General features: G+C 41.3%; 2 protein-coding genes across 5 annotated transcripts in view; both read right to left on the bottom strand.

The window, feature by feature from the left end:
- Positions 1 to 1,250: 1,250 nt before the first annotated feature.
- Positions 1,251 to 22,357, bottom strand: sdad1 (SDA1 domain containing 1). 2 transcript variants are annotated; one of them, XM_008297103.1, is made up of 23 exons: positions 22,347 to 22,357; positions 8,464 to 8,647; positions 8,264 to 8,368; positions 7,458 to 7,556; positions 7,266 to 7,376; positions 7,104 to 7,175; positions 6,911 to 7,011; positions 6,753 to 6,810; positions 6,585 to 6,659; positions 6,334 to 6,435; positions 6,176 to 6,245; positions 5,975 to 6,078; positions 5,293 to 5,350; positions 5,159 to 5,217; positions 5,003 to 5,079; positions 4,791 to 4,888; positions 4,586 to 4,662; positions 3,644 to 3,773; positions 3,418 to 3,509; positions 2,644 to 2,831; positions 2,412 to 2,496; positions 1,579 to 1,740; positions 1,251 to 1,481 (listed from the first exon to the last, which is right to left on the bottom strand). In XM_008297103.1, exons 2-23 carry the CDS (start codon positions 8,551 to 8,553, stop codon positions 1,434 to 1,436), a joined length of 2,061 nt encoding a protein of 686 aa, XP_008295325.1. In that variant the 5' UTR covers positions 8,554 to 8,647; positions 22,347 to 22,357; the 3' UTR covers positions 1,251 to 1,433. The 2 variants fall into 2 exon arrangements, with proteins under 2 accessions (XP_008295325.1, XP_008295323.1); XM_008297101.1 differs by lacking the exon at positions 22,347 to 22,357 and having other exon boundaries at positions 8,464 to 8,659.
- The window catches only part of ptpn13 (protein tyrosine phosphatase non-receptor type 13), a 47,799-nt gene continuing 34,334 nt past the window's right edge, over positions 10,282 to 23,746 (bottom strand). Inside the window, exons 20-49 of one of the 3 annotated variants that reach the window (XM_008297100.1) lie at positions 23,444 to 23,497; positions 22,765 to 22,854; positions 22,228 to 22,335; positions 21,967 to 22,098; positions 21,367 to 21,842; positions 20,795 to 20,911; positions 19,504 to 19,597; positions 19,341 to 19,426; positions 19,072 to 19,240; positions 17,489 to 17,703; positions 17,277 to 17,375; positions 16,802 to 17,184; positions 16,501 to 16,660; positions 16,205 to 16,360; positions 15,774 to 15,945; positions 15,399 to 15,609; positions 15,182 to 15,267; positions 15,036 to 15,097; positions 14,566 to 14,721; positions 14,072 to 14,237; positions 13,822 to 13,911; positions 13,584 to 13,690; positions 13,438 to 13,493; positions 13,250 to 13,347; positions 12,765 to 12,913; positions 12,588 to 12,678; positions 12,149 to 12,486; positions 11,195 to 11,410; positions 11,027 to 11,089; positions 10,282 to 10,937 (exon numbers count right to left, since the gene is read on the bottom strand). In XM_008297100.1, coding sequence (XP_008295322.1) covers positions 10,860 to 10,937; positions 11,027 to 11,089; positions 11,195 to 11,410; positions 12,149 to 12,486; positions 12,588 to 12,678; positions 12,765 to 12,913; positions 13,250 to 13,347; positions 13,438 to 13,493; positions 13,584 to 13,690; positions 13,822 to 13,911; positions 14,072 to 14,237; positions 14,566 to 14,721; positions 15,036 to 15,097; positions 15,182 to 15,267; positions 15,399 to 15,609; positions 15,774 to 15,945; positions 16,205 to 16,360; positions 16,501 to 16,660; positions 16,802 to 17,184; positions 17,277 to 17,375; positions 17,489 to 17,703; positions 19,072 to 19,240; positions 19,341 to 19,426; positions 19,504 to 19,597; positions 20,795 to 20,911; positions 21,367 to 21,842; positions 21,967 to 22,098; positions 22,228 to 22,335; positions 22,765 to 22,854; positions 23,444 to 23,497 — 4,478 coding nt within the window. In that variant the 3' untranslated portion in view covers positions 10,282 to 10,859. The remainder of the gene's footprint in view (positions 10,938 to 11,026; positions 11,090 to 11,194; positions 11,411 to 12,148; positions 12,487 to 12,587; positions 12,679 to 12,764; positions 12,914 to 13,249; positions 13,348 to 13,437; positions 13,494 to 13,583; positions 13,691 to 13,821; positions 13,912 to 14,071; positions 14,238 to 14,565; positions 14,722 to 15,035; positions 15,098 to 15,181; positions 15,268 to 15,398; positions 15,610 to 15,773; positions 15,946 to 16,204; positions 16,361 to 16,500; positions 16,661 to 16,801; positions 17,185 to 17,276; positions 17,376 to 17,488; positions 17,704 to 19,071; positions 19,241 to 19,340; positions 19,427 to 19,503; positions 19,598 to 20,794; positions 20,912 to 21,366; positions 21,843 to 21,966; positions 22,099 to 22,227; positions 22,336 to 22,764; positions 22,855 to 23,443; positions 23,498 to 23,746) is intronic. The other 2 variants (XM_008297098.1, XM_008297099.1) reach the window with 2 other exon arrangements.

The raw sequence follows: 23,746 nt of genomic DNA on the forward strand, positions 1-23,746 counted from the left end.
CTGAGGCAGAAAACAATAAATAAACCATAGAGTCGACATTTGTCAGAAAACAGGGGTGTCCAATCCTGGTCCTCGAGGGCCACAATCCTGCATGTTTTAGATGTTTCCCTCTTCCAACACACACGATTCAAATGATCAGGATCGCTATCAGGCTTCTGCAGAGCTTGATGATGAGCTGATCATTTGAATTAGGTGTGTTGGAAGAGGGAAACATCTAAAACATGCAGGATTGTGGCCCTCGAGGACCAGGATTGGACACCCCTGATCTAAAACATGCAGGATTGTGGCCCTCGAGGACCAGGACTGGACACCCCTGATCTAAAACATGCAGGATTGTGGCCCTCGAGGACCAGGATTGGACACCCCTGATCTAAAACATGCAGGATTGTGGCCCTCGAGGACCAGGATTGGACACCCCTGGTCTAAAGCTTTTTTCGTAGTTCTAATCTTTGGTTGAACATTCCTTCTTTTGAATGTGCTTTAGAAATAACGGTGATCTTACCTCGATTTAAATGTTGAAACATTTGGGAAGCTACAAGTTCAGTAGTTAAATTTATGGCACAAAGATAGAAGAAACAATGTCACATGAGCAGCCAAACAGGAGCTGGGTTCATTTTTACATTTGATCTGACTGAACAGACGTTTTCGTAGATAACACTGACAACCAATGCTGCTCAAAATAAGGCCCTAAACTAGAGAGTAATGTGCAAAATAAGGAAATGTTTGACTGTAATTACAATTACTATGTAACTATATTGGCCAATGAAGTGTCACATTAAATTACACATTAACACGACACCTTATACCTTCGCACCCTGATTGGGTTCAATTTACTGTAGGTCAGTGTAGCGTCTGCATTTTTCTACAATCAAAGCAGGAAATGTGAACCGACTTCATGCTCATACACAAAGAGGAATTCTTAATCTAAATGACCAATATAGCAACAAAACAGAAGATAAGGTCCAAGTAGACGCATGCCAAAAAACATGCACGCAGGAAAGTCAAAAGGACACAGCAGTTAGTGTAAATATTATGCAAGTAAATAGTTTTCCTTGGATGGGATTAAGTCAGAACAAAGACTAGATACAGAAGCAGTTTATACTCGATTTCTGTGCTTGTGCTCAACAACATGTTATAATGTTTTGCTAATGACTGCAGCTGTTGTGAGCGTTTGAATGAATGCTGACACCAAGTACGATCATCATTCAAAATCAAAACAAACACTTGGCGAGAAATAAAAAATGCATCTTTATTGAAGATGATTTATTTCAGAACGGTGTGAATGTGTGAAGCTCATCTGTTGAAACAATACATTTTAACACGCCTTAAGTTTTACAGGATGTAAAAGGATGTACAATATTCTTTGACACAGACAAAGTTGAGGATGGTGAAGGCCATCTGACAGCCGGCCTGAGGGAGTCACAACAAGTGTCCTACTTGTACTGCTTCCTCTTTTTCAGCAGGGCGTTCCGTAGAGCCAGCTGGAAAACAAACACCAAATATTAGAAATTGAAATGCCACTTTATGGTTGATAGAATCGGTTTATCCACAGCCACATGCAGTTGAATGGTGAGTTACCTGTTTCTCTCTGAAGGAGCGTTTGCCTTTAGTTCTGACGTTCTCGCTGTGTCTCATCATCATGAAGTTCTTGGTTCTCCTCTTGTCCTTGTTGCTGGTGCTGGCGTGCGGGTTCAGCTTGGTCCGCCTTTTGATGAAATCCTTCCGGTCGGTGCGTCCCGCCTAGAAAAATTAAACACACGAGAAGTGGAATGGTTAGCTGGTCAGATAGAAAGTCAATCAACACCTATTTATTTTAATAAGAAATGCTTAAAAACTCAGTGGCTCTTTCTTTAGTGACGGTAAAAATTATCTCCTTCAAGTGATCTGATTATGTCAACAAGTTTTTCATATAAGAGAGTTCTGTTTTATCATAAGAGAGTTCTCATATCTGACATTTAATAGCCTGGAATCACCAGCAAAATGGGAATTAGTCTATTTTCAAGACACTCAAAACAAACAAAATTCATCTGGATGCAACTGGACACAAGTAACAAGAGTCATGAAACACTGAAGTACAGCATTGCTCCTCTAATTATATCAACGCCTGCCACATATTAGATAAACAGAAAGACGTATTCTGCCAGAGCAAATGAAACAAAAGCTCTCAGATTTGTCCAAGTCCCTGGATGGGAGTTTTATAAACCTAACAATGAGACAAGAAAATAACTGATAGACTAATAATGCACACACAAATTATTCTTAGTGGTACACGGCACCTCTTACTGTTGCACTATACAAACTGCCCCAGCATGCCTCTCCAGAGTCACTGTTATTAATTATTATAACCATTTTCTCCACTGGTCCCCTTGAAGGACCTTTTAATTCACTTTACAGTCAGTGGAAGGTGTTACCATTGCTGTTGCCAGTCGTGTCTCCTTGTCTGCTTTTGGTTTCTTGTGCAGTTTCTCAATGTTTCTCAGGGTCAGCAGCTCCCCTCTAAGAGATTAAAAAACTGTAATTACACACTTATATCAAGTAATACGAGACCTGAGGGAAGAAGTATTTCACACAGATGCTCTATAGACAAATCGATCTTTGTAAATGATGCAGAATTCATGTTCCAGGCTCAAACGTTGCTCTCACTCGTTGTCGCTGTCGTCTACGTCCACGTGTTTCCTCTTCTGGCCTTTGCCCGGCGCGGCATTGACCTCTTTGGCCATCTGGACCAGACGGATCTTCTTGAAGTCCTCTTGAGTGAGGAGTCTGCTGCCGCTGACAGCTGCTGCCTTGGCTTTCCTTTCTTCAACTGGTATACTCTGAAGCTTCTCCGCCTGATAAAAAAAAAAACACAGAAACTTCCACATTAAAGCAAAGTGGTTAGCTTCAAAGCAATCTATCAAGCTTTCAGGCCTGTAGACTTCTCCATCTGTACAACCGGTGTCATCAGCTTTATCCTAACAGCACATGATTGCATGAGCTGTTTTCCATGTCCGCACTGTTCTATGAGTGGAGCGCATTATAAACATCAATACCTCAGTTGATCATAATCATGTAATGCAAAAATCATGATCACTAGTAATATTTGTTTTTTCATTTTCCAGCCCTAACACCGTGTTAGCCATTGTGATGAAATGCAGTACTTTTTCTTTTCCTTCTCCACCAGCCTCCTCAGCTTTCCCCTCATCGTTTTTAAAAAATAATCCCCTATAGATCATCTCATCATTAGAACAGCAAACAGCAAAATGGATTGTTTCACATGCTAGGTATGGAGAAGAAAAGAAAAACTATTATTTTCAACCACCAAGGCGAGCGCAGTACCTGCTCCTGTCGGCCAGAGGAGCTCCAAATCAGCCTAATGATCATAAATTTTAATCTTCACAAAGTCTGGACCCCTGAGCTACTCGTCTTTATTCTCACCACTGCTCCTGTGTCTTCATCAGACGAGTGGTGGACGTCCACCCACTCCCCGTCTTCATCATCATCGCTGATGCTGGCGCTCTCCCAGCCGTCTGTGGAACAATATGAAAATGATGCCTCACATTCATCACACTTTAGATCCACATACGCACAGAGGGCGCGGGGTGAAATTAGATTCTGCGTTGCAGCATCCTACGGATTCAATAATACAGCAGCAGCAGCTGACCTTCGTCCTCCTCTCCCTCCTTCTTCTCCTCCTCCTCCTCCAGGACTTCAGCTCCGGGGATGTAGTCTTTAGCCTCAAGCTCTCCGTAGTCCTTGATCTTGGCCTCTGCTGATGCCTCCGTGGGTCTCCCCTGGACAACAAGGACGGTTTACAATTACACACATGTGGATTTGTCAGTTCTAGAAATAAGACAACACCTATAAATATTTATTAAGCCGCTGGGCACAAACGGGATGATTTATTTGATCTGCTTTTCTTTTTCTGTAAAGGACTTTAAAACTTTGTTCAGAGAAGTGCTACAGAAATAAAATTTAGCATTGTTATTTCTCCTTCAGATTTTTGGATTTGTTGCTATTACTGTTCTCTTATGTAGGTCAGAAAACAGACTATCTGACCTGCATGATTACTGAATATTTCAGCTACTATTGTGCAACGTAAAGTCATTACAAAAGCTATAATTCAATCATACACAGGTACAGCTCAGCTAGTTCTTTTTGTAATTTAATTCAAAGACGTAAACTTTCATATATTCTATATTCATTACGTTTAAAGTGGAATATTTCAAGCCTTTTTTTTGCAGGCGTGTACGACCCTAGACCAGAGATGCACAATATTTAAATTGTTCAAACAGTAATTAGCTCAAAATTATGTGTTAGAATATTTTTAGATTTTAACTCGCTGTAAGGCTTAATCATCAAAAATACAACACAAACAGGCTTGAATTAGTTCACTTTGTGTGTAATAAATAAGGTTTACCTATTGAAAGAAATCACAAAAAATAGAGAACTTTTTTTGAGCTGCATCTTTATAGTAGATTTGGGGATTTGAGGAAATGCTCCAACTTATCTGCCATTTTTTCTCATTTTGTTTATTATGCAAAACATGCTATTTTTTTTTTTTTCAAGTGGTTCTAAGTTCACACAGAGTTCACAGTGAGCTCACCCGGTCCTTTTTCTGCAGCATCTGTGGATTAAGATTCCTGAACAGCTGGATCAGCCCTCTGGCCGACATCATCACATCTGAAACACAGATGAAGCACGTTGTGTGAATATAAACACATGACAATGACAATATTTAACACTCTGTGACAGTTACATGGTAGCCTAAAAAAACAAACAAACACAGTAAAGAAAGAGCGACTGCTTACTCTTGTCTTTGTGGGTCTTGTACAGGGCCAGGTCCTGCAGCAGGTCTTCGGTGATGGCGAGTGGACAGCGAGCCGTCACCTCTTTGATGGCATTGATACTGAAATACAAAAAAAAATAGTGAAGTGATACAGTGACATTGCTCACAGTAGCTTCATCAGATCTGTATTTCTGGATCTTAATCTATGTTAAATCAGACATGGCATCAACTCACCCCACACACATGACCTCTCCTGAGTTCCTGTCAGTCACAAAGTTGTTGGCGATGGTCATGATCACAGGTTCAATAATCTGCGAGGATGAACAAGTGTTACACTACGATGTTAAATCTACTTAATCCAACATAGGACTGAGTGACTCTGTGACGTACCTCAGGGGGGACCAGTTGGTGGGAGGCCTGAGCAGCACACAGGAGAATCTTTGTCACCTCTGCAGAGACAGCAGATGGTTTTAAAACGTCTCATCAACAGAGAATCTTACAAAACAACAGTGAGGGATTTTTACCTCTCTGGTGGGGCTGAAGGAACCTCTGGACGAAGGGGTAGAAGTTGAAGAGGAAGAGCTGCAGACGGAAAAGATTATATACTTAATATTAAATATGACACGTCTCACAGAGCAGGTATCCACAACAAGAAACGTCACGGCTGAGACAGGAGCAGTCGATTTGCCGTCATTACACAACGATGAGCCACAACATTAAAACCACCTGCTAGCTATTGTGTAGGTCCTCACACAAGATGCCAAAATAGCTCTGAATCGACTTCCTTTATCCTAAATCGAGATCCTTTAAGTCTTGGAAGTTGTGAGGTGGTGGCCTCTATGGATTGGACTTGCTTCTCAAGCATATCCCACAGGTACATGATTAGATTAAGATTTAAAAATGAAGACTCTTCACTTGCTGCCTAATAGATTCCACCTCTTGATTGGTATAAATATAATAAGATAGTCAATGTTTTTCACACCACCTGTCACTGGTTTTAATGTTGTGGCTAATAGGTGTATCTATACATGTCTTAAATCCAGTAATTTAAACAGCCTATAAATTAACTACAGCCCATTTCACAGTTAGATGGACACACACCTGCAGCACTGGTCTTTGCATTGGAATCAGTTGATATATTTTAAATAAGCTAACATATGCAGTAAACAACACATGTATCTAAAAAAAACGTGATTCATGACCAACCTCGTGGATTCCAACCAGTCGCGATATGAGCTCCATCATCATGATCTTCACCTCGAAGCGCTCTTTAGAGTCTTCCAACTGCTTCAAGAGCTTCTCTGAGAAATCTTAAACAAAGATGTTTGGTGGTTTAAAGTTCTGTACTTTGTAGAACAAACGAGCTTTGTGCGGTCGTTGTGTTGCACAGCGGACATGTGTACCTACCTTGAGGATCATGAATCAGATGAATGGCAGAGAAGTTAAAAACTTCTACTTTCTTCTTTTTCTTGTGTTTCTGTGCAGAGAAAACACAGGAGTTAATCTTATTTTATCTGAACAGTTTAAAACAAGTGCTGCCTCTGTTGAAGTCCCAGCGGTGATACCTTGAGGACTTTCATGGCTTTTTCCATCTTCTTCTTGTTTTTGGAGGTTTTCTTGCCGGTGGAGTATCTCACCATCAGGTCTCTCGCTGACGGCCCCTCGTTCTGAAAGATAAGCGGTCTTTACAAAAGCAGCACAAGAAATCTGAACCACGTTTGTATGCGTCTCAAATACATTTTATCTCAGATTAACAAAGTCTTTCTATTCTAGTTGAACAAGTAATTCTTTAAATAACTTTATCTCTGGTACTCACCTCTGATTCTGAATCACTGTCATTCTTCTCATCTTCATCTTTGCCCAAGAAGAATTTCAGACCTGCCACAAGGATCTAAGAACAGGAGGATTGTCAGATGAATATATATATTTTCCATCAGTTCATTAGAATAACCACAGCGCTGCTTTCCAACTTTCCAAAACATACCTTTGTCACCTTTGAGAAGCAAGCTGTTGTAATGACGTTCACTGTTTTGGCGTCATTCCTGCAACAACAAGACAAATCAAAGTAATTGTGAATCAAAGAATTTCATGCACAATAAAAAAAAACAGACTTCTACAAATCTTTTTTCAGTTTCAACCCACCAGATGTTCCTTTTGTACAACTCCACCATCACGTCTAAAGAGATCTTTGCTGCTATTGGATTGCTGTCTCTCAGCATCGTGTACATGAAGTTCTGTAACGTCTGTAACGTACAACACAGACAGAGGTTGGTGATGTATCACGCAATGCTAGAAACACTCAAACACGGGGGATATAACACACGTGTGTACTTACTGTGTTGACCTTGTTGTTTTTGTGCTTTGCATTGATGTTTTTGATGTCTGCAACAATGTGTGTGTAAAGTGTCTGTGGAGAGAGAAAAGGACATAAATGTAGCATCCTGTAATAGACAGAGAACGTTTCTACTGTTTATATTCGAGGACTGAGTGCTCCAACCTTTCTGAGCAGTTTGTCGTGACATCGCAGCAGCTCAAAGAAGAGCTCCAGGAGGCCCGAGGGGTCGATCAAATCCTTGTTCCTCAGAAGAATGAGCGCTTTGCAGAAGGTCTAAAAAGAAAAACAAAGTCATTTGTACAACTAAAATGATGCAAGTAACCACTCAATAAGACAAGTGACGGATATTCTCACCATCCGTAGGTCTGGCTCTACGACTGTGTGGTAACTCAGCAGCAACTCCGACAGCTCCTGAGGGAAGGTAGACAGCTGCTGCAGGTAGCAGTGACCGACCTGGAAGAAGAAAAGCATTTATCATCAATCTATTTCATTTGTGAAGGAAAACTTGAGTGTATGGCAGCAAACACAGGTTCATCGTGTAGGTGTCTGACTATTTAGAGCAGACCCCCACATAGTACTGGTCCTCAAAACTAGTGGAACAGAGAGGAACTTGATGTGAGATGTCACAGTGACGGCAAGAATATGTTGTTGTACACTGCAAGACACATACAGCCCGTGGATGTGTTACCAAAAGCAAAGTGAATTTTCACAATGAGCTCAAAAGTTCCCAGTGTTTCAGGCTTTTCTTGACATTGTTCCAGAAGAAAAACTGCAAAGTTCAAGAGCTTCAGTTTGTGTCTTTAGTCAACAGAGACACACACACAAAGCTCTGCAACATCATGAGCCTGTGTTCATGTATTTGGTTGTTTTACTTCTCTATTGCACTTATTTTAACATACAGCTCATCATCAGTGATGTTTCATAGAGGGGACCATGTGTTTTGGGTCTTTCAACATCACACACCGTCACCCATGACTTTTATTCACGTAGCCAGACCATTCTCTCACACTGACACCTCGTTATCATTCTACTACAGGGGAAAACATCTCCGGTTGTTTCCATTTTATTTTTATTTAAACCAATCACAGTCGTCTTGGGCTGCACTGAACCCAGGATGTTTTATTTACTGCACCCTCCAGTCCAGTAAACTGCTCGGTTACCTGAGCCAGGAACATGACCAGCTCCGCCAGCTCCTTGTTCGGTTTGTCAGGTTGCAGTTTGAAGATCTGAACATTGGACTGGTAGTGTCGGTATTGCTGCAGGAACTGTGGAAAGAACAACACCAACCATAAACACACGGCTCTGGTAGTTTCACGGTGCCTGGCAGCTAACAACATTAGCATTAGCTAACAACACGAACCTCCTCCACGTAGGACTGAGGGTCTCTCTTGATGAGGTTCTGAAGCTGCGGCAGGTTGTTCGGCAGTTTGTTGCTTTGTCTTCCGGACATTGTGAGAGATTATTTTACCGATATGTTGCGAAAAATAAATGAAAAAACTACTTTTTTTACACAACAAGCATGGTACATGTGTACGCTGCCATTGCTCCTCTTCTTCTTCTTCGTCTTTTTTTCTTCTTCTACAGGTTTGCTGCCGGTGTTTTACCGCCACCTGCTGGTGGACTTTAGAAATTCATCTAAAAAGTTCAATCAAATAAAATCAAAGTTTATTTACATAGCACGTTTTTTAAAAAAAAAACAAAAAAACCCGAGTGGACCAGAGAGCTGTACATGTTATCAGAGAAGCAGTAAATAAATAAATACATACATAAATAATTAAATGTGCTTGTAAAATAAATTTGGAAATGCTTCTGACTTTGAAGAAAGTAATAAAAAAAAACTCTCTCATTATTCTGGCATTTAGCAAAAACAACTAATTTTAGTAATCCTAACTGACCTAGAACAAATGTATATAAACTTCTGGTTTAAACCGTGTCTACTTTAACATACCATTTAACTTTGACTTATGTCAAACGTGACATTATGTGGAAAAATTAAAAAGTATTAAAATGTAAGTATGCAAGTGTAGCAGAAGTTTAAAAAAAAATTGTACTTCTCTACAATATTTGAGTGAATATAGTCAATTAGTAAATATTTCATAGCTAATTTTGTTGTTTCCACCTCTTTAAAACTCCCCCTTTTCAATTATTTTAAATCAGAAATTTAAAAAAATTAACACTGTAGACACATGGGATCCTGCAAATATCATTCTAAAAGCTTTCACTACACATGCTGGATGATACGGTTGACATGATGGGAAACTTCTTCGTTGATGTCGAGTTGTGCATGTCGGTGTAACCCCTCAGCAGAGCTCCTTTAGCAAGTCAGGCCTCGGATGAACCATAAAAACGCTATCCAACATACTGAGCAATAAAAGCTTTATTTTGTGTAACTGAGTGACTGAACAGCTGGTAAAGTCTGAAACTATCATGAAATCTGTTTGAACTCAGGGTGCTGTTTCCAGAGCTGTTTTATAATAATAAAACAATGAAATTTGGCACCACACGGTGGGGAAACTCACAAAAGACTAGAGTTTTTTAAAGAAGTTATTTCTGTGCTATAATTTTGGTAGCCAGTTACCTTGTCCTATCAGACAGCTCAGGGCCGTGCATTTATACAGGACATGTATGTTTAGTCACTACATGCAGGGTTCACAGATGGATTACATGACCACCTGAGACATATGCATTCCAAGGCAGTAGTCGGGCAATAAATATAATGTTATGGTTCCAAAGTTCAATCTCTGTAGAGCTCAGACTCAAGATTAGTTCATTCACTTCTACCATCAATTGTGAGGTCAGAAGTTTATTTTTTTTTTATGTTCCTTTTTTTTTTTCTCATAAAACATCATCAGTAACTATAACTCCAAAATATTCAAGGTTACCAGATCATCAAGTTACACATGATCAGCTTCATTACTTCATTACACTGCAGCTACTTCTGTACATTCTGTTATGTTCTAGGCGTCCACAGCTGCACCGTCAACAAGCTGCAGCTTTTCTCCCTCATATGGTTCAGTGGTTTTCTTATCCAGCAAACTTGGAAAAGCTGCGTTTGGTTAGTGCGATGATAAACGAAGTGTGGAATGTGACGGCGACCGGCATGAATGCAAACAATAAGGCCGACAAACGTTCAGCCTGCTAAAGCGCAACGTGCACCGAAATGACAACAGACAAGGAGAATATTTGAATCTTTTCTTTTAAAATGAAACTTTCCTCTACATAACATTTAAAATGTATCCAGTTTAATTATCAGGAGATGAATATGTACACTTTTAATTTCATCATTTACCTCAGGCAGTTGAGCACTTACTGTATAATAGATTTACATAGCAAATACTGACATAGTATTCTGTCAAGGCATGTTCCAGCATCAAAATAGGCTTCAAAATACAACGACATCGCTCCACATAAAATATGAAATCATTGATCATTTCATAATTATTTTTAGAATATCCAAGAATCTGGAAAAAAACAAACCCAACAACATTAGTGTTCTCTTGTAGGTGACAATAAGAAATACAATCAGCAGTTCTCATAAATGCATTAAAAGGGAGTAGCAGCCAGAGAGAGAGAACTCAAAAAGCAAACATAAAAATATAGACTTCTTTAAGGATTTACTCTCAAGGAACCAAATATTTTAAGGCATTTAAAAAAAAAGTCGTTTAGTGTAATTTGGCAATTTCTGCCTGTGTCAGCTCTCGTTGCTGTTTTGCTCTCGTGGAAGAATCACCGATCCTGCACGTGATGTGGTTTCTACTATCCTGAGATGTTTTCTTCTGCTTGAAGACATCTGAGGACATAAAGGATCACTTGATAGCAGAAAATATACTGGTCCTGTAGAACAGAAAAGAGGGGAAACGTGTTAGAAAACAAGTGAAAATACTTGAATTCAGCTAGTGAACAGTGAAACACTCTGAGCTCACCTCTGTCTGGACCATTCCCTGTCGCTGAAGCCTCATATTTCTTACGACATCTGAAATATCAAACTGCAGAAAAATGTTTATGAGACTGTAGCCACACTGAACAAAGAGGAAAAAGAAACAGAAGCCTCATCATAAATAATTCACAAGATAAACAAGAGCAATACTTACATCAGCATCTTTACTGATGAGACCCAGTACGACGTCTATACAGATGAGGGTCCCTGAACGACCGATGCCGGCGCTGCAGTGTGTGATTATGGGCCCCGATCGATGAACGTGCCTCATGTAGGAGATGAATGTGAGCAGCTGCTCCGGCTGCGACGGTGTTCCGTGGTCGGGCCATCCGGTGTAGTTCAGATGAGTTACAAACTGGGTTTCATTAGTCTGGAAACAGAGAAACGCTGATGTTATTGTGCCCATTTAGGTCCCATATTGTGAAAATTCATCTTTTGTGTGCTTTGAAACTTGGAGGTGTAAATAGAAGCTGTTAAGATATTTAGATGTTTTTCTTAAGCCTCTACACAACTGGACAGCCTCCCAGTTTGAAAGTCAAGATGAATTTTAAAAGACTGCTACATTCCAGCAAGCTAAAAAATAGCCATCTAGCTCTAACACAATAATCCTGCCTCGCCTCCGCTAACTCTAAAATGTCTGAGGCATGAGCAAAGCGCACCAAATGTTCTGCTGTTGACTGAAAGAGGGAACACACAAGTCTTCATGAACTCCCAGCATCTGTGGAGCTGAAGACCCAGTGGATAACTTTTAATGTTGATGGCAATGTCACTGGAACAATCGGAAAACCTTCGAAAAATGCCAGCAGGTCAGAGCTATGTGGCAAGTGTAAAGCCCAGAGAGGTTCAGAATCTTTAAGACTGGTTTGAAACCAATAAACAAGGACTGTATGTGTGTGGGTTTTCATGTCTCCTGTTGTATTAGAACGTAACTAAAACCAGAGGCTATGCAGTCATGATGACAAAATAAATATCTTTTTGGTACTTTGAGCTGTTGAAAACTACATTCTGGGGACATGAGAGGCTTTCATTAATTTACTGGAAAGCGTCACACTATGGGAGCTTTAACTTATGATAGGAAAACGAGCAGAAAATCTTTATACACATTCACCTGGACGTCTTTGACCTCAATAAGTCGGATGACAAAGTTGTCCAGATACTGGTCTTTGACCAGTGTTATCTGTAACCGGTCGTCGACCATCTCCGCTGTCCTCGGTGTGTCTGGCCAGTACCGCTGGCATTTCACTTTGCCCCCTTCCACCTCCTGGGTCATCATAGCAATCACATTAGACTTCTGCTCCCACACCATTTGCCAGAAGTCACCCAGAGTGGTGGGCAAGGGTCCCTGACAGGCGATGTACATGAAGCTCTCATCCTTCACTGGCATCTTAATGAAGTTGGCGTTGATGTAGCCCCCGTCTTTGCCGAGCACAACTCGAGTTGTATCGACTAGAGTAGACACATGCATAAAAGTCAATTTATATCCAGCTTATTTATTCAGATTTATTTTAAGAAATATTGCACACAGAGGGAAAAACAGTTTGTCTTACAGGGAACAATATTCTTGTAGCGGTTCTTCTTCTTGTTCTCCTTCGTCTGACCGATTAGGCAGTCATCCAGCGGCTGGAGGTTCTGAAGATTCTGCCGGAGAGGAAAACAGATGTTCATAAAAAAAAATCTAATGAACCTCAATTAATTCAAAGACATTGAAATTCAATGATTCTTACTTCAAACTCCTGCAGTGGGACTTTCTGCTCCAGGAGGCCCCTCATCATACGGACCACGGTGTTGAGCTTTGACCCTGTGTACTGGCCATCGGGAACCACTTTGACCAGAGGCAACGAGGTCAGCTCGTCCTCTGTGATGATTGGTCCATCTGAGCGAAGACAAAATGAGGGAATTAAACAGTCTCTATAGAGTTGCAATCGTAATTCAGAAATGCAAATGGCTCAAAACCTTTGCGTGCCATGTGTAGTTGATGAAGGCATGCTGGATGTATTTACTACAGCCAGTCTTAAAACTCAGACTGGGCTGTATACAGTACATGTGTATACTGTGAGTACAACCTCTTACTGCTCTCACTAACCAACTAAATACTGAAATATAGGTCTCCTTCACCATCTCCAACTCTAATCCCCTGATCATCTGTCTGTTTAATATCGCATTTGTCATTTAATCTCTTTAATTAGAGACTAGAGAGAGTCGGATTTACCGTGTCTTGATCTGGAGTTCATGTTTTCAATCGGCAGTTCATCACTTCCCCATGTGATTTCATCTTCCTCTGGCTGCCCAGCACTCATTTGCAGATAGCTGTTGATTCAAGAGAAACAGTGATGTTAAATGATACTGTGTGTGATCCTGATTGTAATACGAATATATGTCCAAAAAGCAAAATCGTACTTTTCATTAATGGGATCGTCAACACTCTCCTCCTGCCAAGTCACTTTCCGGGAACTCTGATGAAGCAGAAAATAAGGTCATTTAGACAAAACATAACCAGCATGTTGTTTTATTGTTTTAATAAGTGTAATAAGTTGAGTTTGTACCTCAGGAGAGTCTTCAGGTAAAGAAGAGCCATCACAGTCTGTGTCCTCTGAAAGCTCTGCACTCTGCTCTGTGTCCCTTTTCTGCTCAAGTCGACCATCTTCATAATCTGTGAAACATAAAAATGTAGTCTAGTTTAGCAAGTTTACATATGGCATAATTTAGTTAAAAACAACAACAGCAACAAAACCCCGACACCATTCAACATTGTTCTACTGATTTTCTCATACGATGTCGTACCTATTGGCGGTATGGCAGGACCTCTGCCAGACTTCAGCTCATCATGTGGAGTACACAGCTTAGTCTTCACTCCACTGTCCTCACTCAGATCTGGGTTTGTTGTAGAGACAGAAGAGGTGAAATTTCAACACAACAATTACAAGTCACAATCCTCTTAAATAAAGTTTGATCTTTATAACATATTATTTAAATGAGAAAATCTATTTGCCAGACAAACTTTTAAAAACTGCACTGAAGCCTCGGCCACTACCTGTGTTCCCGTTGCACTTATCAGAGTTGATGGGTAGATAGGCCAGGTATGTGCTTGGGTTCTGGTCTGGTGGTCTCGATACGATAAGATGTACCGGGCCTTTAGCTTTACGGATGGTGGTGACAGCTTTGGTGTGGGACACACCAGTCATTAATTCTTCATTCACCTACAAGATAAAGAAAGTCAGTCATAATTAAAACCCAGAGGACAGGGCGGTGTATCGTCTCAGAACATCCAGAGAAACCTTTAAAACTGATTCACAGTATTTTAGCACATGGCTAACTATGGGGCTAACACACACTGTGGTACACTGTGGTACACTGACATAAAGTGGTAAGCAGAATAAATATTTAAGATTATTTGTCATTTTATTGACATCAAGTGAAATGTGTACAAGAGTAAAGCAGTAAACAAATGTAAATAATGTAGTAAGTCCAGTTAAATTTATTAACATGATATTAAATTCTTAGCAGCAAAAGTCAAACAGTACTCACTTTCAGCAGCCTGTCTCCTACTTGCAGCTTGCCTGAAGACTCTGCTATTCCTCCTGGTGTGATGGATTTTACAAATATCCCCCTTTCCCCTCCGATTACGGAGAATCCCAGACCTCCGGACGGCGGCTTCTCCAGGTCCAGCTTTATCATCTCCTCCTGTATTTTCAGCACAGAAAAAAAATGCAAAATCATCTTTCATTTGTGATTCAGAGTTTTAGTAGACAACTGCTGGACTGAAAAGCAACATAGCTAAAGCCAATGATGTAATTCAGGTTAATGCTAAATAATCTTTGTATTAACCACAACAGCAAACCACTGTTTATCTGCAATCATTTGTCATTAACATGCCAATAAATTGAAACAAAACCAACAGTTGAACAAAGTTTTTATGCCAGAACGCCCACAGAATACAGAGCACAACAAGGGTTAAAGATAAAGACAGTAAATACGTAAATATTTTTTGAACTCACCTCTAAAGGACAAAGTGCTGACAGACTCTCTGCATCTCTTGAATCTTCCCCTTTAAGGAACCCTTAAACAGAAAACACTGTCTGCGTCAAAACCACAGTCCACATAAGACAAGACACGATCAGACTCTTCATTATATAAAACAAACCATTCAGGCTGGATGAAACCTTGGGGCTGATGTTGTTGTTGAGAAAAGAGACACTTTTCTGCTCAGGATAAACAGGCTTTCCATCCCTGTAAGACAGAAGAAAGAAAAAGTTGTTGAGATTATGGCACATGTCTTGAACATTTTGTGATGCCACTGAAAACATTAAGTCCACAAACTCCACAAAGGCTACACATCGTTCTTTGTTAGAGCGGATGACCTTGTGGCCTTGAGTGTGAGGTCATCGAGGGAGAGCTCCAACAGTCTGGTGCTCTCGCTCAGCGTCAGGTCCTGAGTGGGCGCTCCATTGATGTAGTGGATTAGATCTAGCGGCCTCAGGCTTCCGTCCTCACAGGCCGATGAACCCGGCAGGATGTCTTTTACGTATAAGACCCGATACACGCTGTCACTACCACCATCCAGGAGCAAACCTACAGACAGAATAAGGAGCGAAACTATTTAGATTTGACTCTTCGTTCTGATTTCTGATGCAACACTTGACGAGGTTTACAAGGACAACAAAGGATAGATATAAGCACCTGTATTTCACACATGCCAGGGAAGTTTGATGTCATTAATGAGGGCTGTTTCTTACCCAGTGGCTCTTGGTTGCTTTTGAACCAAATGTCAGGCAGCAGATGGGCTTCTATAGGGGGTTTGGGAGCCTCGAGGATCCTCCCTACCACCAAGTCCACCACACGCGGGGCTGCACGGACAAGATTGACCACCTGAGTGTGGCCCATGCTGCTCACGTCTGTGTTGTTCACCTGTAGGTAGAACATAAAGGAACAATCCATTAGGAATTGTGGGAATTGACACAGAGCCAAGCCATTTCTGGTCTTTATGCTAAGCTAAGTAAAGCTAATCAGCTGTGAGCTCAAGCTCTAAAGTTAATACACAAACATGAAAGTGGTACTGATCATGTAATCCAACACTTAGAGAGAAAGCAAAGCATATTTCAGAAGAAACTGAAAAGATTCTTTAAATGGAAATTATTTTTGATAGCAGCATGGGATGAGTTCGTACTGTGATCATTCGGTCCCCAGGCCTGAGCCTTCCATCTCCTTTGGCTGGATCCTGGACGATGTCATGGATGTAACATCCATGATCATTACCTTTGGTGAGGGTGAAGCCAAGACTGCCTTTTTCTGACTTTACCAAAGAGACCTTTAGCTCCACTTCCTGACAACAAAGAACAAAATAAGTTGTATGAATTACCATTGAGCTGGAAAATCTTTAAAATTTAGATGCACATTTTAGGGGAACCTCTTCTTAGATTGCACACTTTTGTATCCCAAGAGCTTCCCTTCCTCAGTTCTTACCGGAACAAATTCCTCCATGTCCTGTGCGTTGCCAGACACAGTGAGGTTTAAGGGCAGAGGCAGCGGGGGAGGCAGGGGGTCTGGGCTTGGGGCAGAGGGGGAGGACAGCACAGGCAGGCCGGATGACTCCAGATCAGTTGCAACCGGGGATGAAGGACACCTATAAAATCATGCGCAAAAAAAAAACAAAACAGTTGACACAGTCTGTTAAAAACAACAACAACAACAAAACAGGAATAATATGAATAAAATACTATGAACTGCTACAGTGGATCTATTACTTTATCATCAGATTAGGTACCTGTTGCTGAGGTCAGATCTTGTCATCGACAAGTTTGGAGAATAGAAAGCCGACTGAACGCTGTCGTCCAGTTGACCGGTGCTGTCGTAGCGTCCCAGTCCCGGGTTGCTACTGGGCGTCTGGTAAACACTCCGATCCCAAGTTTGCCTGCTGTGCTCCAATGTGCTCGGGCTGAAGGCTTCTTCCACCTCCTCGTCCCCATCAGTGCTGTCGCTGTAGCTGTTGTGTCGCCCCGGAGTTTTGAGCAGCAGCCTCTCCAGGGCCTCCTCCACAGTTCCCTGCCTCCTGGTACCTTGTGGGCCCGGAGGAGAGGACATTCTGCCTAAGTTCAGGCTGGGCTCTACAAGGGTCAGTGGCTCCTTTCTGGGTGATGGCATGGGTGTCTGGGGGGGAAGAAATTAGGTTTTATTTTTCAACAACTACTTAAAAGATGCACAGTGCAGAAGGACAAAGAAAGTATTATTTACTGACTCACCAAAGCTGAAGTGTCCATCTCAGGAAGAATGCCACGCTCGGGTCTACAGAGGAGCAAAGTCACCTCCTGTCCTGTTCCTCGCAAAGCTGATATGACCTCCTACGTGCACATGGAAGGTAGGAAACATGAAATTACAAATAAATTATGGAATCAAACAACTTGATTTCTATTTATATCACGCTATGACACAGAAAACAAGAGATACTACGTACGTGTTGTGAGAGTCCTTTAAGGGGAGTTTGATTGACACGCATGATGACGTCGCCCACATTTATGCGACCGCTTTCTGCAGCTGGCTGGCCAGGAAACAGTTTTTTAACGCGCACCATGCTGGAGCCAGGAGGTTCGTCCGGGACGTTCTCCTCTCGACTGAAACTGAAGCCCAGCCCCGAAGTGTTCTTCAGCAGGCACACCTCAAACACATTATCTGTAGGAACAAAAACACGCTTATACAGTATTGGCCAGCAGGAGAGTGTGAATGTGAATCTGCCTACATATGTTAGCCCTGTAGCAACCTGCCTCTCTGCCAGCATGTGCTGTGACAGGCACAAACCCCCCCTCGACTCTGCACATGGCGTAGACAGTGGATAGATGATAAGATAAATGGAAGAACACGAAATCTGAGTTCACAGTAATATAATCCAGCAACACATAATGTTTAGTATTATAAGTATTAAAAGCCGAAAGGATTTAAAAATAATGGTGCATCACAAACTACAGTATATTATTAAGAGCATTTTGCCAGAGGGGGCAGTGCACCACCTCACATGATCCCAGATGGAAGCAGGATGGAAGCAGATGTAAACAAATTAAAAACTGTTGCGCAACAACGTGCTGCAATGTGAATAATACTTTGTAGTGAGCAAAAAAAAAAGAAAAACAACAACATGCGGAGTGATTATCAGGTCTGACGTAGCACCTGAGCTGAATGCCTCCTGTCCTGTAAAACCAGGAGGCTAAATAGTTGTGGGGACTTGAGGAATGGCAGAAGTAAACATCTTTATGTCTTGATGCCTTTTTTTTTTTAACACCTCCATGTTTATAACAACCATAAAACATAATAAAAATAGATTTTCACCTTATGGGACCTTTAAAAACTACAGAATGATGCAATACCGTGCAAAAAAACAGCTATAAACCTACAACTTCAACACAACACTGCAACACAACACGGATGAATACATTGTCCACCATTACTGTTATTGCTGTTGTGTATTTTTCTGTATATTTCTCAACTGCATTAGGCAAACAAAATGTACTATTTCCCGGTTAATAATAAATATTGCTGGAACTTTGCAGAAGATACTTTGAGATGCCGTGGCTACGTAGCATTTAACAGTTACACAAAACAAGTGTGTCGTTCTAGTAAAGTAGCACACATCCTCACCACCTACTCAGCTCTAAATAGGCAACAGTGTGCAGCTAATGGGTTGTATACGCATGCTTATTTTCTTTCAAATGAGATTACCGACAGCTAGTTACTTTGTTCAAAGAGAACAAAGGGTCTCAGTGTAACGCTGCTGAAGAATTTATGACCTAAATAATCAGTGTAATGATGAGTGTTTCCCTTCATTACCAACCCTGCATTTATACCAGATTGGATGGCCTCAGGATGACAGCAAAATGGCTATTTTACAAGCAAATTAAAAATATACGGAGCTAAAAACGGGCGCACAGCCTGCTGACAAGATTAATGGACACATCAGGGTGTATTAAAACGGATTACCTCACCCTCTTAAAACTTCTAACCACACCGCTTCATAATCCTTATTAGCATGACATGTTGTCTCCTCACCTTTTGTGAGAAAGCTGTACTCTGGCTTGTCTTTGACCTCAAGTGACTGCTCTTTGTTCTTGGCCTGATGGCGGTCACTGCCGGCATATGGTGGAGTGCACTGAGGTGTGAGGGGAGCATGGATGCTGTCTGCAGGCGGATGACCCTTCTCCAGCAACAAGTGCACTGTCTGAGGCACACAAGAAATGATTTTGTTAATGTCAAAGGCCAGCTGGGGGCGGGGGGGTGACTGAACAGCTCGGACATCAGTGGTAAATGCCACTCCTCACCTGTCCGGTGTCTCGGAGAGCTTCTACTGCTTGTTGATGAGTGGCTCCCTCCAGACTCTTTCCGTTGACAGCCACCACACGATCACCTGAGCAGAAGACAGACAGTGCAGTTAAGTCTAAAAATCAAAAAACGACTCAAATTTATTCCCTCTGTTATATGCACCTTTCTGTATCCGCCCGTCAAGCTCCGCAGCACCTTTGGGTATAATGGCCTTGACGTAGATGCCTCCATGTCGGACAGTTGTGTTGACTCCACCCTAAGAAATCGACACAACTCTTAGTCCCATCAGCTCACAAGAAAAACAGCTTATGTGTATTGTCTGTGGGGGTTGATGGCAGGTGTGGATGTTTTTTCAAGTGTAACTGCTAAATGATAAATGCTTTGTCTTTGATGTGGCTTCAGAAATACAACCTCAGGATTTTTTTTGCACATACAGAAAACGTCAACCAAACTTCACAAGTACTTGAAAGCCGTTTCCCATAAATATTCAGGACCAAAGTTGATGTTTAGATGTTAGCGAGATCTTACTATAGAAAACAGTTTAGTTGATGCTCATGTGAACGGTGCAAAAATAACTAGCACAGACTTAGACGGAGTAGTTGAGGCCATTTCTGACACGTGTAAGACTTTGTGATAACAGCATGTCTTAAAAATCATGATCAAAAAGCCACAAATAATAATGCTCCTTTTTTCCATGTGTTTGCTTCAGTTGGGCTCAATCTTCTAACAATTTCTGGTCCAACAGTTGAACAAAGCACTTATCATTTCACAGTTTAGTTTCACATGAAAAAATCTTCCACTGTGATGTTATTGACAAAATTACTGGGAGGTTAATTCTAAATGATCAACAACACTGTGTTAACTATTCAGTGTTCATTTGTTTGTGACATTCTTAAATAGTTACTAATTGTGTTGGTAATTCAATCTTTGTATTATTATTATTATTATTACAACACAAAACTAAGGAATTTTGACATAGGTTTGAGGACACACAGTGAAGTGATTCGTTGTTAAGTGTTATTGTGCATTATGGCGTAAAAGTAAATGAACCCACGCCAATTAACCTTCAAAATCCCTCAGAGACAAATTACATTAGTGGCAATCGAGTAAATCACTCTGTGTCACTCTACATCAGTGAAAAACATCGACTGTAGGCAACCATTAGAAAAGTCACTAACCCATCCTGCTTATGGTCCTTACTGTAAACACACTAAAGATACTGCCAGACTTTATTATTATTATTTTTTTAAAATCCATATTGATTAAAAAAGATAAAGATCACATGCATGAAGAGTTAGGAGGAAATTATTACCACAAAAGCTTCCAACACACAGCGTTAGGAAAGCAAACCAAAGCAAACCACATGTAAACACAATCGAAACGACAGTGACAAGATGAGGGGGGGGGATAGGGGGCAAAACAAAAAGAGGGTGAAAACCTTGCCGAACAGTACCGTGACACTTATGCCCAGGCTGCTGTCTTTTTTGGACAGCTCAATGTCAAATAGTTCTCCTGGATGGAGACTATTGACCCCTGGGGCATTACCATTTAAATTTTCCATGATGTATTCCTGCAAACAGAGAACAGGGCATTAAGGTGAATTATCACAAGCTGGAACATGCAGAAAGAAAAAGCCATCACGGGAGAGTGAGAAAGCAGAGCTTAGTAACGCTGAGAAGAAAACGAGCAGATACTGCAATACATTCGAGGGATCTCATGCAAACGAGCAGGTACAAAGTGCCTCGCATTGACGTTGCAAATGCAATGACAGGCAAAGGTTACAAACAACAGGCAGTTAGTTGTGCCAAGCATCTGATGGGTAAGATGTAATGCTTGTTTATGTAAGAACCATTCATATCCTCTTCTATAAACATAAGCTGATTTATATTTGATCCACGAGAATTAAAAAAATACGTTGTGTGTTTTATTTCACAGATGTCCTGAGTCGACAACTACTGTGTAGGACAATGTATAAAAGCAAAGAATCCATTTACAACAATGAATTCACATTCACAAAGACCGCACCTTTTTGACCTTCATTTTCTCTTGACTACTGGAATAAGTCTCCTCGTCCATGTCTGAGTCTCCCCAGTCGGAATGCTCAGAAACTTTGGGAGCTTCTAACACTTTAGCTTTTCTAGTTTTGGGTGGCAGAGCTGGCGGCATAGGGTCCAAACTCGTGTTTGGTTCTGGTCCATGATGCTGGGAAATAGATGCAGCTGCAGCAGAAGCTTTAGCTCTCTCTAGGCACTGCTGAACTCCATTAGCAGGGGGTTGGTTAATTTTAGCAACGCTGCTTGTCCTAGAGTCCTGGGAACTGAGGTTGGTATGCTGGTGAATTGGGGAGGAGGCGGACGACAGTGTGCCAGCACTGTGGAGAGGAGGGCTGGGGCTTCCAGTTCCTGCACGCTCCTCCGACGAGGTATCAAAGTCCAGTTCTCGTCTCTTGGCAGAGTTAAAGGAAGACTTGGGCGGGTAGGGGACATAGCCTGAAGGAGATTCTGTCAAAACAAGGAAAAAGAACAACTATATAAGTCTGTAACTGTAGAAACGGAGAAAACACTGGTAATGCACGCTAATGCACTGACTGCTACAAAATCATTACACTCATAGCCCTGCTGTTACCTTTGTAGAGCCTCTCTTTGGGCTGTGACACCACCAGATTAACATCATCAGGAGCATTTTGAAGGATATCAACCGTGGTGGCATGAGAGAGTCCTTCTAGGTTTAGATCATTCACAGAGATCAGCCGGTCACCTGAATTAACATTAACTCTGTTACTTACGGAGAAGGGAACCAGCTGTATAGCAGGATAGAAGAGTCGAGCGCTAACAATCATTACACGACAGGTAACTAAAACACCGTCAAAGCAAAACTCTGGCCTACCAGGTTTGAGGCAGCCATTGACATCAGCGGGACCCCCAGGAGTGATGGAGCTAATGATGGTCCCGAGGTCTGTGCGACCAGAGTTCTCCCCTCCTACAACCTGAAAACCTGGAGAGCACGCAAACACAAACATTCAACACATAACTATTGTATCAAATGTTTGGGCCAAATTACACACAATATTTTGCTGATTCAGCTGTTTTGCACACGTGGCACAACTACAGTTTAATTTAAAGCCCGTGAAATAAAAAGTAACAGCTCATTAACATTTGAAGAAATGCACATTTTTAAAGTCTGTTTGCTGAAGGGGCTGTATTCACTTCTTTTCACTTCATAAATCAACGAAACACATAATTTGCCCGGAGGTGCTCCAACTTCTGCACAAAACTGTACACACGTTCAAACACAATACATCAGGGAACACCAAGTGCTATAAACGCAATTTATAGCACTTGTCAGCTCTGATAGCAGGGACGTGGCAGCAATGACAGCGTGAAATTGAGTTGTTATTTTATGAAAATTAATATACTCCCTTACCCAGTCCATATTTCACATCTTTCTTCAGGTGTACAGTTGTGATTTCTCGCTCTGGGGATGGCAGTGCGTTGAGCTTCTTCTTTAGCGAGTCTGCCCCAACACGACACACATGGCAGTTCTTTTATTTACTGATATATATTGTAAACACATTTCCTCTGTCTTTTGTGACAGATGCATATTTTGTTGTCATTTTGGTAAACAGGGGTAAACAGTATCCCAGTCTGAGAGCATTAATTCATCTACACTGTTATGATTAATCAGCCCAGGCAGGCATACGGTGGTGCTGAAGGGCTCCCACTTTAGCACTGTTGACTAATGGGGCTGAAAAGATTGGCTAAGCTCGGATGAAAAGGAAGGATTTCAGTGCCAAGCATGAAGCTATTAAAATGGTCGGACTGGGGCCAGAGTTAAGGTCCACAGGCAGGCGGCACTAAGAAGACAGAGACTTAATTCTGCATTATATAATTCAGATTTAGAACACGATTTTTGCTTTGTATATCTGCACTTTGCTAAGTCACAGGCAGCATATGGTCCAACAAGATTGAAGTAGAGGATTCAGAATGACAAGAAAATGGTGGAGAGCAGGCAGATATTTCTTTCATTTTGACGTCGTGGTGTATACAAAGCAAGAAGAAATAGTGTATCTGTTGAAACGAAGGTCAGAGATTTCCATACACACCATTAACAGAAGCTGGCGTTGAAGGCGGACCAGAGGAACTATGCATACTGACACCTGGGAACAGAGCACAAGCAGTCAGTAAGGCTGTCCTTGCAGAACAAAGAAAACTGCATGTCTGCCTCTCTGCCTATTTAAAGTCAGTTAACAATATTGTCTTAACACATGCCTCCTGCATGATCAGACCATTTTATGTGAACACAAACATATGCGACATAATCAGCATAAACTACAAAAAAAACCAACTTAAATCCAGCAGCAATAAAAATCTGTCGTGTATAAATAGTTATAACCTGAGAATTTATT

The sequence above is a fragment of the Stegastes partitus genome, unplaced genomic scaffold (assembly GCF_000690725.1).
Source record: "Stegastes partitus isolate 25-593 unplaced genomic scaffold, Stegastes_partitus-1.0.2 Scaffold1186, whole genome shotgun sequence".
NCBI lineage: Eukaryota > Metazoa > Chordata > Actinopteri > Pomacentridae > Stegastes > Stegastes partitus.

Coding starts and splice junctions, on each gene's coding strand:
- sdad1 (XM_008297103.1), bottom strand. CDS start 8,553: ATGTCCGGAAGACAAAGCAACAAACTGCCGAACAACCTGCCGCAGCTT. Junction 5,080..5,158: donor ACCAACTGGTCCCCCCTGAG/GTACGTCACAGA, acceptor TCATCCTCGCAG/ATTATTGAACCTGTGATCAT. Junction 3,774..4,585: donor TGCTGCAGAAAAAGGACCGG/GTGAGCTCACTG, acceptor CTTGTTGTCCAG/GGGAGACCCACGGAGGCATC.